General features: G+C 37.4%; 1 protein-coding gene across 8 annotated transcripts in view; it reads right to left on the reverse strand.

The window, feature by feature from the left end:
• mapk10 (mitogen-activated protein kinase 10) overlaps positions 1–13,531 on the reverse strand; it is a 29,525-nt gene that overhangs the window by 12,023 nt on the left and 3,971 nt on the right. For 6 of the 8 annotated variants that reach the window (XM_086096031.1, XM_086096030.1, XM_086096036.1 and 3 more), the window contains exons 2-7: positions 8,416–8,487; positions 7,221–7,390; positions 2,917–3,046; positions 1,819–1,877; positions 1,104–1,242; positions 837–1,002 (exon numbers count right to left, since the gene is read on the reverse strand). In XM_086096031.1, the coding sequence (XP_085952157.1) occupies positions 837–1,002; positions 1,104–1,242; positions 1,819–1,877; positions 2,917–3,046; positions 7,221–7,390; positions 8,416–8,487 (736 nt within the window). Of the gene's footprint in view, positions 1–836; positions 1,003–1,103; positions 1,243–1,818; positions 1,878–2,916; positions 3,047–7,220; positions 7,391–8,382; positions 8,488–13,531 lie in introns of all 8 variants that reach the window. The other 2 variants (XM_086096033.1, XM_086096032.1) reach the window with 2 other exon arrangements.

Here is a 13,531-nt window from a genome sequence, read left to right on the forward strand (position 1 = left end):
TTTCACCACTCACTGTCTACTGAAGATGACACCACAGTTGCTCAGGGCTCAGGCAACGACTAATCACAGCTCACTTGTATTCTGAAGCTGAGCTGTGATTGGTTGTTACCTGAGACACGAGCAACTGTCATGTCATTTTCACTCGACAGCAAGTGGCAAAAAGGCCGCCTTCTTATATTGATAAAAACTGCTGTATTTTGCTGCTTAACTCATATTATACTAAAGCAAATATTAATCAGAATACTGTATTTAGACTAGTGAGGTTGCATAAAACATAATTGTCAATACTTTTTTTTTTGGGGGGGGGGCTTCCCAAAAAACAAAAAAGTAGCACGTACTGAAGAACATAAACAGTATCTCAGAGAAACTGCGAATCTGACCTCATGTTTTAAACAAGTTTCTGGCACAGTACTAAAGATGATCTTCTATTACGTGAAGGCAATGTTTTAAACTGCATCATTGCCACACCCCTAGATGCTCCACATTGTTGTGTGTGTCCAAATAAATGCTTGTGGGAGCTACCTCAATAATTTGTTTCCACCTCGCCTGCCTTGGTTATAGATTTTTCACTACATTTGACTTTGTTGCAAACCAAAACAGCAGCACCCACCAAAGCTTGGAAAGCGTTTCTCAGATAAAGCACGAGTCTTGTCACATGTTATGAACAAGTTGCTTGCACACTATGACTACTGGAGCCTTCATGTTTACTATGAGTACACCAGAAGACACTCCAAAATCAAATTCTACATTTCTTCGTATTAGACCGTCGTGACAAACTGTAATCTACCACGGACATTCTTTCATTTTATTTAAAAAATAATGTGGCAAGTCCTTACCGTTCTCCTTGTAACCCATGCCCAAGATAACTTCGGGTGCCCTGTAGTATCTCGTCACTACATAAGGGGTCATCATGAAGCTAGTGCCGGCAGTCCGAGCCAGTCCGAAATCCAGGATCTTGAGAGTGCAGTCTGACTTAACCACTATATTGCTTGGTTTCAGGTCCTACATGACAGGATAAAAAATAAAAAGTTAGAGTGTCCGATGAATCCCAAACAAAGCAAAACAATGTTGAAATTAGTTAGGACATAAATAAATGATCCTACCCTGTGAATAATGCCCGCTGAATGAAGGTGCTTTATGCCACATAGCATCTGGTAGAGCAGGTAAGACATTCTCTCGTGGTCCAGTTCCATCTGGATCACTTGGCACAGGTTGGCGTCCATCAGCTCCATCACTAGGTACCTGGGCAACATTCGGATTCAGCAGCGAAACCAATCGTGATTTATTGTCATGGACCGTGTAACAGCATTGTGGCACAAATGCCCGCGGATCAACGGCGGACATCAAACTCTTTGAATTATTGTATCAGATTTTTTATTTTTTATTCATTTGACTAGGTCTACATCGATAGGGTCATTTTTAATGCCCTGAAAAGTGTTGATTTTGGAGATGCGAGGGTTCTGCCTTATGCCTGCAATATATAGTAGTACATTTTACAGTAGGCTGTAGTTATGCTGTATGTACATTTAAATATAGATATAATTATAGCTAGGCAGGAAAACATCCATCTCTCTGTATGCTGAAATGATACATGCATCCGTACCGTCTCCGATTACATTACAATACTTTACACCCACTTTCACTGATGACATGTGGGGGTTCTCTTCTCACCATAGCGAGTGCGAAAATGAGAACATGGTGCATAAAACGCCATCGGTCATGACAAGCCGAGTAAAGGGAAAAGCTGTTGCGATCCTTCTGTGAAATTCGGCGATGACTTTTCATGTATGTGTTAACAAAGATGCACGGTGTACTTACACATCTTGGAAATCCTCTAATGATTTTTGCGGCGTGAAGACATTTAATAAACTGATAATCTGGAAGAGGAGAGAGTAGATATGAAAAAAGATGAGCATTTTCAACATATACAAATGTATTTTAATCATACACTAAACTACAGTTTAGTGGGTTCTCAGCTTACTAGATACAAGACACCTGTAGACTCATTTAAATTGTGGTGGGGGGGAAAAAATCACAATATGTGTCCTTTAATAACTTCTATTACAGTAGTATATGAGACTAAATTACAAATGTCTTGAATTTTGCTATTTATAGGTATACGTTTGGTAAAAATGACCATATTTGTTTTATTCTACAAACTACCCAACCACATAACTGCCAAATATAAAATATAAATGTGATTTAAAGAATGAAGGTTTTTTTTCTTCAGGAAGCAAATAGTAATACAAATTGTGGGAAAAGACCAGGGTTTTTTGGTCCTTTGTTTTTTGTTTTAGTTTTTTCCCCAGAACTGGATATTTTATGTAGGAGGAAAGGCCACAAAGAGGGAAGTGTGGAAATGTGGATTAAAGAATTACGTTCAAACGTATTTACACATTTGAACGAATTTGCCAACTCATTTGAACGAGTTTGCAAATATGTTCAATGCATTTGCAAATACGTTCAAAAGTACTTGTAGGCTAAATGCTAAAAATATAGCGTTTTTACCCCATAATGAAATCATACACTACAGACATAATAACAAAACTAAAAAAAATTACTAATAAACAATGTTTGCTTGCTTAATTTCCAAACGTATTAATATAATGTAGGCCAAATGTTTGGGGAAAAAATGGCATCTATACATTTGTGGATGCACAAGTCAATACCCCAAAGCATTATGGGAAACAAATGCTATGTTTTTAGAATTTAGCCTACAAGTACGTTCGAATGTAATCGTTCTAACGAGTTTGCAATCACGAGTCGAAAATGTTTACTCCGAATAGGCAGTTCCAAGATTACAAAACGTTTTTTTCTCAAGGTAGAATTTAGTAAAGGTGTACTCCCTTTGCTTCTTAGGAAGTTCTTAAAGGAAAACCAAAAGAAAAGGAATAAAATTGTCAGGTTGTCGCTTACATTTTTGTGATTGACGCATTTCATAAGCACCAACTCGCGATATGCCCTCTTGGCGTGCGTCTGGTTCTGGAAAGGTCTGCTAAGCTTCTTGATGGCCACGTTTCTGTCGAGGACAGCATCATAACCCGCACTATTGGCAAAAACATAACAGCAAAACAATACATGTTAGCATTTAATGTGCCAATCAATATCAAAGGAATGTTTTCAAAAAACAAAGAAACACCAAAACTAACAAAAACCTTGATCTGCTTCTCTGCTGAAACAGCGGCAGTCATTAACTGCTGTGGAAAGTGTCGTTAAAACAAAAACTCATTTAAAAAGCGGTTAAAAATCTACAAATATGTACAAATATTATGTTTGCATAGCACTTCCTTTAAAACTGTCTTTTCTGATCTTCTGCTCACTATCTTTATGGTGCTATAATAATAAAGGTAGCAAGAATAGTCAGTTAGCTACTCAGCTAAGTGTTAGCTAGCAATGACAATAACAATGAAATTATGTTGCCATTATAAAAAAAAGGAGAAGACTAGACTGAATGTGTAAATTTGATGAATTATGATAACGGATTATATAGTGTCTTAAACTTATACTTACTGTATATTACTGTTGATCATGATGGTGGTACTTGGAAAGATTATTATGTTTTGAGGTTGATACTTGGTATCAAAAGTTTGAGAACCACTGATTTAAACGATACATGGCCCTAGGAGGAATTTGGTTTTTAACGAGAGGCTAACAATGTATTGTTCATCTTTTTTTTTTTTTTTAAATATATATATATACTTACTTAAATAGTATTACCAGTAACTCTAATCAGGCTGTATGTTTATAAACATGTTGTATGGTTGTCCGTTGTCAAATGAGTTGAGTGCTATATTATTGATCATGAGTCATGTTTGCTGTGATAAATTCACGTGTGGGTTTGAGGATGACAGTTGAGGGATTGGTTGTGTGTATATTTTTATTTCTTTCAGTCTCTGTGGAGACTGCAGACCCAGGGATGATTTGTGACCATGGTAACAGTGGAGTCTACATGTAAAAAACACACACACATTGATTCAGAAGGGATTTAAGTGAGGCAGCCATCACTTGCAAGGCTGAGAGGAAGATGATGTCATGAGCAGCTCGAGTGCTTTAAGCCTTCATCCTTCCTCATCCTCACGGAGTCATAAGGGTCAAGAGATGTGCACACATTGATCGTGTTATGTGTATGTCTCTCCACATTATTTCATACATTCAAAAGTCATAATATTAGGAGAACAGAGCTGTGATTTATGAAACAAGCACTGTTAAGAAGTATTGGTCACACTGAAAAGAAAATGCCGTACAGAACAATGTAACAAAAAAGGACAATGTTCGGAAAGGAAAATTGTAACGTAAAGGGAGGTTAAGAGAAGGTGACCACAATATTGCGGGAAACACGTTTTTACGTTATGATTAAAAGTTTGGGAGATTAAATAATAAAAATAATATTACAAGAAAAAAAATATGGAGAAACAAATATATGTAGGAGTATTAGGGCCACACTGCAAAAAATATATACTTCAAAGGAAATTAGCATGAAGTCTCAATATAACAAGCAGTCCTAATATTATTATAAAATGCCGTAATGTTACCAGACTAAAGTCAAAATATTACAAAAAGAAATTAGTACTGTTATAATAACAAAGTCACAACATAAAAAGGGCAAAACGTCATAAATTACAATAATAAGTATTATTTATTAAAGAAAAAAGGCATAATATTGTGAGAGTAAAGTTGTAATTTTATGGCGGATCAATGGAGGAGTATTACGGCAATACAAAAAAATAGAATTTCAGATAAAAGTGTCAAAAAGTAACAAAAATGAAGTCACAAATAACAAAAAAAAAGTGGTGTCGTTATAATAATAAAGAATACATTTTGCAGGAATAAGGACACATTATGTCATGTTGCGAGAATATAATAAAACATTAACAGAAAAACTGATGTTATAATAGTGAAGTGTTAATGTCAGAATATCAGAAGATAAAAATCATAATATAAGAAATAATGCCATATTTTAGTGCCAAACTACCACGTAGGAGTATTATGGCTAAAAGTGAATTTCTGTGAAAAAATAATATGTCTAGTTTTGTAACAAGACATCGTTGAGGAAAATGTCAGTTAATAGAATTTCCAATGTAACAAAAAAAAAGGAACATAACTATTTTCGAGGATGGGGAAAAGATTGCAATATTACAAAAAATAAAGTATTATTTATTCAAGACAATAACTGCTATATTGAAAGAAAAAAATAGTAATTAAAAAACAAGGCGTATGTTGGTGAAGACTCTTCATAATTTCCACAAAGAACCCAAGCTTAACCTGGCTCATATGAAGCTTGTTTCTCAGTCTATCACTTCATTGTACAGTGCAGTACTACTTTCCTATTGAGACCAGGCTTTGGCGGTGATGATGAATTTGTAAATAGTGAACCGCTGATATGCGGAGGATTACAGCACTAGCATGATGAAGCTCAATCGTGTTAATGAAACTAAATGAGATTACTTCCATAATGTATCCCATTTGCTCGCAATAGAAAGCCAGATATGAAAGCAGTTTTCAGGGAGGGTGGGGGATTGAGTTGGCTCAGATAAGATAATACCGTCACCATATGACACCACATGACTTGATGACAGCTGCTGACCTGACTCCCCTGACATGCGTCGCTCGCAACCTCCCTCAAACGGGCACAAGCCTTGATTATTATTAAGCGAGCGGCCCGTGATCCTGTGTGGTCGCTTGGCGATGCAGGTTTCGTGCTTTGCTTAAAGCGGAGGCTCAGCAGTTGTGCGTTGAATTACAACGAACAAGCTCGCTCCGCCGCCTTGCCGTTCGATCCCTCTTGGCTCGCGTATTATTCTAAGCACAGCAGGGTTTTAGTGTCATGAATTGAAATGCCCCCATGCCTCAACAGTTTATTCAAACTTAAGTACTGTGCTAAAAGCCACCAGAGTTTTTGTTTTAACGACACTTTGCACAGCAGTTAATTTACGTACAACAGTGCATAGTAGGATTGATACAACAACCAATATATGTTCATAAAAACAATGTAATGCTACCAGAATAAATGTCATAGGGTAACAAGTCATAATATTACACACAAGTTGTGATAATATAAGAATTGAAAAAAAATAAGTAAAATACAAGTTTTACATCGTTTTACATTTTACGTTAAAAAAAAATTTAATTGAAAAAGTAAGAGAATAGTATTACATTTTAATATGTAAACTACTATTCATCTATTTAACTGGTATTTAAATCATAACGCATTGTGGAAAAATTAGGTAATGTTACCAAAATAAAGTTGTAAATACAATTGTATTTTGTATTTTTCAGTTCAGTGCATTTATAATGGCTGTCAATTATATGTGGATTCATGCTATATGCGTCCAGTAAGAATATAATGTTTGAAGAATAAAGTCATAACAGCTACAAGAACAAACTAATATTTTGTTTTTAAGAGTAAGAAGAAAATATTGATTGCAAAAAGTCAAAATATTAATAAAATATACAGAAGTTATAATTTTATGGTCAAACACTATGTAAATGCGGGAATATTGGGCCACTCTTAGAAAAAAAAAACAATGAGGGAAAAAAAAAGTAAATAAAATGATAGATAAAAATGTAGTTTTCAGAGAAACTGTAACTGGAATGTCATGATATTGTATTTATTTTTACTTTTTTCCCCAGAATAAATTATTGTAGTAACATTTAAAGAGAAAAATAGCAATATTACGAGTATAAAGTAATATTATGAGAAGATAATTGTCAAATTTTGGTAACCTCGTGGTGGTGGAATTGTTAGCCTTCGGATGATTAATATTCAGAATTAAGACTGACTTTTTCAGCAACGCAATAAAAGTTACTGAGAGATTATGCTAGGAGCTGTCCATACTTGGCCCAACCCCAAAATGAATAAAAAAAATAAAAAATAAAAAATTTTATGGGACTAATGAACCAAGTATACCCAGACGGCATTCACCATTTACACCCTAAAAGTGTAATTTTGCACTTAACATACAATTAAGTGGAAATTTGGCCCACATGTGCAGCGCAATAGTCATCGTTTTTTTTAAAGCTTTTTAGCTCCAGCTAACTATTTTGAACTCGTTGTGAACCCGTGTTATTACCTTAGATGACTATGTTATTCATTTGTACAATAAACGACACCACTATCCCAAGAAGAACAATTAACGGCTAAACGAGACCTCCCAAAACAAAATCCCATCGTAATAAAAGTGTAAATGAAGCTCGTAAAAAGCACAACGAAAACGACCTACCAGACAATTCCCTGAGCTCCGGAGCCGATGGGCTTTAAATTCTGGTAGCGTTTTAAAACGGTGAAGGTGGAGTCTCCCACTTCCACGCTGTAGAACTGGTTGTCCACTTTGCTTTTGCTCATGTTGTAATGCTTGGCGATATATGACACATCCACTTGTTTTCCAAAACCCTGCACAAGGTAAGCAACATAGACAACAAAATTGCATTTTGTGTTAGTGATGTTATAAAGCAAGCTGAACCAATCAACATCAGTGGCAGAGCTCCGTGGTAGCCAAGGGTGGTAAGGAGTCATGTCTAAATGCCAGGGCAGTTTTTTTGGGCCAGTCCAATTGTTTTTTTGGGAAAAACAACAAAGTAATTTCATTTGGGTTTCAAACTAAACAACGCATTAAACAGTGACAAATGCAGAATTGCACTTAACTTTGCAATTGCAATTTCACTCATAAAATAAACAAGTGTTGTGTATTACAAAGTACAAGTTGTGTACACTCCTTACCATCGTCATGGACTAAAAGATTACATAATGGATGGGGCATTTCCATGAGTGACAAGCCAACCAAACCCATGATGTAATTATTTCAATCGACTGAATTGTGCCCTTTATTGTACCAATGATGGCAATTAAACAGGAAGCTTGAAGCAAGTCATCACATCGTTTGAGCGCGTGTAGTCACGACATCGCATGCTAATAGTCACATATTATTCGCAAGTAGTCAACCGTTTGTTCTAAATATAACATATTTTCTCAAATGGTGGCCTCCTCATTCAATCAAACAAATAACCGCCACATTTTAAATATAATTGCTATGACTGATACCATCATGTATCACGGTAGACATCAGATCATGCTAGATGTGGCATCTGTAAAGCTGACATTTACGCTGTTACAGTACATTTTTATTAAGGACAATTATTTATTTGTATTTTAATCAATTAAAAACATACTGTATTTAAAATCTTATTTGAAATAAAGTCCTCCTCCGAATAGATGCCTTTGACCACAATCCATGCACATACAGTACAACAGAAAATTTGCAAAGCCGTTTTTTCGAATTTCATGCCCCCCAAAAAAACATGACCAGCACTGCATTTGGTGTGAAAACATTATTCATCATGTAGATCAGCAGCAAAGGGGTTAATTTAACAGAATGAGTACTGTACCTTTTTATTTTTTTACCTGTAAGGGACACACACCTGACAAAAGGCTAGCTTTACATCCAGGATCGGTTGGCTGCGGTTATATAAGAAATGTCTACTCATAAATACCTGCAAGACAAAACAGAGGGAGGGAGAAATTTAAAAAACTGTGATTTAGTGTCCAAAACAACAGCAAGCCTAATCGATAACATTTTGTTTCAGTTTCCAGTTGGTTGCTCGAGTTCTGTAACTTTACAGTGTTCAAATTGGGCCAAGGAAATTCCGGTATTTCAGGAAGATGTGACATTTAGCTTTACTGACCCTCTAATTATGGCACAATTAATGCTTTGCCAAGTCCAAAGGGAGCATTGCAGTCTTAAAAACGATATATGACACATTTAGATTTTATACTTGTACAGTGGCCTGTTTAGACTGACCTTATTCCCTTTTGTTTGCTAGTGCACAAAGGCACTACATTCTTTCAGGCAGACCCTACAAAATTGCTGCATCTGTGCTGCAACGGTCTATCCGGTGTTTATCTGCCTTGGACTTTTACACACAACACCGCCATATCCCGGATACTGCAGCTTCCCACATTAAGGTAATTAGATGACATCATTCTGCTGTATAAAATACTTCTACTGTATGAAACCAAATACAACAACAAGGCAGGAGAACATGATTGTCGGGTCAACTTTCTACACCCATTTTTTGTTGGCGACTACCACAGAGAACAGCGACACAGAAAAAGAGCAGTTTTAACAGTCAGTGTGATGGCGGCAACAGATACCCTGCAAAATTCTGAATTAGAGCAGAGAAATAGTAGGATCTATCATATATAAGCTTTTGCAAGCTACTTTCAACATAACAGCGTGATGTAAATGTTATGTGGTGCTTTGCAACCCGGTTGAGGCATTGTGGAACACCCTTACACACAGTGACCTGTTTTTTGTTTAGTTTTTTTTTTTTTGCCTTGATCCAGCAAATCTATCTGTATTGTGATGTGCCAGCTAGCTAGCTAAGCTAGCCTGGAGAATTGCTGTGTTAACTTGCAGGGAGAGAGTAATGAGTTGGGTGTATAAATTGACAAGCTGGTCCCAATATTACAAAATACCCTTAAAAATAGGCAGCGTCCCACCAGCGAATGGCAAAAAGCTGGACCGGCTTTTACATCATCTATTAATCCATATCTGCGCTCTGTTAATCTTTAGCCATCTGTGTGTATATTTCAGTTATTAAACCTCTCCCAAGGCTCAGTGTGTTTGCCTTCTAGCAAACTGACGAAGAGTGTGGGCTTGCTAGTTGAACTCTTTGGCCAAATTGGGTCTCAAGTGCTGCTCCGGTTTTATCAAAGACGACACTCTGCGCTGTACCATCAAGCGGCAATACATCACCCTGAGTGCAGTATGACTCGCCGCCAGCGGCTTGAGAGCTTTAATAAGCAGGAAAAAAGTAGCTTGGTTTTCCGTTTTTCTACTTCAGTCGAGGCGGGGCGCAGACACAAGGACCCGATATTGACTTGAAAATCAAAACAGGGCTGTGGTTTTTAAATCAGACGAAATCATCCAAAATAAGCTGCTACTGTGACTCCGTGTGCTGAGAGAGTCAGTTGAAGGGTGCGTCCATTGATCTTTAAGTGACATTTAATGCTGTGTGTCTGTAGTGCAGCTTGTTGCTTGGTTTTGCATCATTCTGTGGGGGGTCCTGGCAGTTTGAGAGTCTTTGCAGTAGTATAGTGTTACTTAGGTAGGCTTTGTAAAAAAAAAAAAAATAATAATAAAAAAAATACGGGGGGTACTCGGTTTAATACGGTACCGAAAATTATGTTTGGAGGTTATAAATGGCACACAATGGACTAGTTTGAATATGTCATGCTCACTTACTTTTTCATTGGATTCTTTTAGATTTATGGTCTATAAGTATTTTTCATACAAATATTTACTATAATAATGGCTACTGCTAGGTTAGTGATAGACTACAACACGTTCATACTTGTTGTTGGTAGAGGAATGTAAACGTCTTAAACCAAGGATTGTGCAGTACTTTTACGGATGTGCTTTTCCAGTAAACGTCAGATGACACAAAATATTTTAAAAAGACACAACTAAATACATTTGTTGCATCTATCTAGCAAGACAGCTTTATTTATATAGCACATTGCATACACAAGGGGTCCAAGGACTGACCCTTGAGGGACCCTACATGCCAAAATAACTCCTTTCCTCCAAGTAGGACCTGAACCATTTTAGAACTGTTCTATTTAATCCCAGAAAACCATCTTGAACTGGACTGCTTTGATTATTTCTCCTGGTCATGTTATATGGTGGGACATCTTTCTGATATATATCTGCTCTCATTCTCCCATATTCACTTGGGTTTTTTATTGGATTCCTACCATATTCCAAAAATATGTATGTAAGGTTTATTGAAAACTCTAAATTGCCTATAATGTGCTCATGAATGGTTGTTAAGTGATGAGCCCTGAAATTGACTCTAGTTATCAGTCCAGGTAGTCTTTTGCCCAAAGTCAGAAAAAGGACACAGTTGAATTATTTCTGATCTTACTTCAAAATGATGCACCATTTTACCCAAAAAATAGAAGCTTTTGAAACCAGCCGAATTTGAGCATTTTTCCATTCTTAGAAAAGCCCGCAAAGGTCCAATTATCGGATGTCAGATTATCCTGTGCTGTACTGCGTGTTAGGAGTGATTCTTCCTCCCCGGGCTTCTCTGGGCCGGCGACAATTGTTAATGTTAAACCTGGTCGATAGTTACGGTGTTGTTAGTGTGCTGTGTTGTTCATCTGGAGTACACCACAGACAGACAAACTTGTTTAAGGTCTAGGCTCAAATGTTAAAAAAAAACAGTATGTGTGAACTGTTCTTTGCTTAAGTACGATTTTTCTGTCCGTGTTACTCTGTGAGAAATTTAATTTGTCGCAATTCAATTTACCGACACTATTTATCTTAAAATACCATTTTCAGGCCAACCAACCCAATAATTCAATCTTCTCCGACACCGTCATCCAAACAGGCTGGCGTCAATAAGGACTGCGCCTTGCGTCTCCTAAAAAGAACGTCAATAGAAGAGTGGACTAATGGAGACGTGCTCTGCTTTGGACACGCACGTTGTTTCTGACTCAGCACAGTGCAACGAAGCAGCATATACGATGACTGCTCGTTTACAGTTGGAGTTAATTTGGGGATGATGAGCCCGCAATGGTGTTATTGTTCTCTCTGTCACATCCTTTGTACGTTGAGTCGTCACAAATGTCTCCCCTCATCCTCAACCATCCCTTTTGTCCCTCCCCTCGCTCCCAGGCTCCCGGCCCGGATGCAAACGCCTACATTACCCTCCCCCCCCTCCCCCCCAACTCCCTCAACCCACCCTTCAAAGCTCCATTGTGAGTGCTGGCTTCAGCAGCCTCTCCTGCAGTAACGCAGAAAGCGCAGTAAGGGGAGGGGGAGGCACCCACAGAATGTAAGTCTGGGAAACAAAACAGCACTGACCCATGCACGGGAAATCTCGAACGCTCCCTGACAGCGTATTCATTTCATCAGCGATGAAATAAATTTTCTTATCTCGTCTGGCCAATGTGTGTGTGTGTTTTTTGTGTGTGATTGTCGAAAGCGTGCTGACACTGCAGTTTGGTGATTGAACCCTACAGCACTAGCATGTAAACGAGGTTCGTGCAGTCTGTTGTGAGGAGGTGTGATTTATTGTGTGCTTTTTATAGTGGCATGTTCGAAAGTGGGATTTCCTGAATCTTGTCAAATCACCTTTTTGCATAGAAACTGAAAACATCTTACTCGGGTCCTGAAGCTATGGTGACAGTACATAGCATTCCTCAAAGGTTATCTCAGGTTAGTAGTTGATAGCTACCAATACTGATTATGAAGAACAGCGATAATTACGGACTGATAAATACCGTACAGATACGATAACTTGTAACTACCGATACTGATAACATAACTTTTTGTTTTGGACTGAGTTGCTCCTAGTCTCACTCTGCCCCACTGTCGTATGGTGTTCTACAGGGTTCCATTTTGGGGGCCCTGCTGTTTTCATTGTATATGTTGCCCGTGGGTTGCATCTTAGGAAAATGTGCTATTTCTTTTTTAATAGGCCGTTTGAATTTCATTTGGAGCATTCCCCCAGAATCAAAACGGTTCCTGATGTCTTAACATCATCCTCTACAAACCAGGAAAATAGCCTGATCAGAAAGCCAAAACAAACAAAATAGTTTGCACGCCTACACTGTATTTTAATTCTCCTGCATTCTCCTTGCTTAGAATAAAAAAAAGGAAGATCCCATCAACTTGTCACCCTCTGTGAACCAGGAAGTAATCTGAAACCCTATGAATGACCCTCCCCCCCCAAAAAGGAAATTCAGCCATCTCATACTTGTCTAATTAAACTAATCATGGTGTCCAAACGAATGACATTAGCACAAGCACGATTAGGAAAGGAAAATGCTAGAATTTTATTGTGTGAATGCTGAAAGGTGAAAGCAGTTATTCTGATATTTTATCATTATTATTTGTCCTCTTTCAACTCCCACATAATACATCCGATTTACACCATTCTAATTTCAACATGTTCCAAAAATTCATGCCTCCCGGGCTATAATTGTTCTCAACCCACATACTTATAGTTTTCCACAATTTAATATTTTCCTCTTTTTTTTTTTAATCCTAATTCATTTTCACTGGGACAGACATTCAACTTTCTAAGCCAGAATTCAACTCACTTAAATACCACTCATCATCATTCAGAGGTGTTTGATACTGCTGCGGTGGCAGCGTTGGTAAAGTGCATTGTCCAGTGAAAAGGTATCCATGGGCAAGACACTAATAAACCCATTAAATCCACCTTCAATGACAGCTTTTGGTTATTATACCACATTATTCGATGCAATTACATACTGCACAATGTCTGGGACTTTTTACATATCAACTACAGTCTAGTAGTTAGGGCAGATGAATGCTTGAGAGCCCAGAGTTCAAATCCCCGTCACAACAGATTTTAGTTCAATTTTATATGCTAATCATTGTCTAATTATTTAACAGCCATTATATTCATTCAATGACATTTCACATTATTATTATTTTTTCAATGCAATTCCATATTTTCAATGACAATATTCACTGCATTCCACAACATTCCAAATGCG

Source organism: Leptonotus elevatus, chromosome 15, assembly GCF_054856555.1.
Source record: "Leptonotus elevatus isolate MCC_2025b chromosome 15, RoL_Lele_1.0, whole genome shotgun sequence".
Lineage (NCBI taxonomy): Eukaryota > Metazoa > Chordata > Actinopteri > Syngnathiformes > Syngnathidae > Leptonotus > Leptonotus elevatus.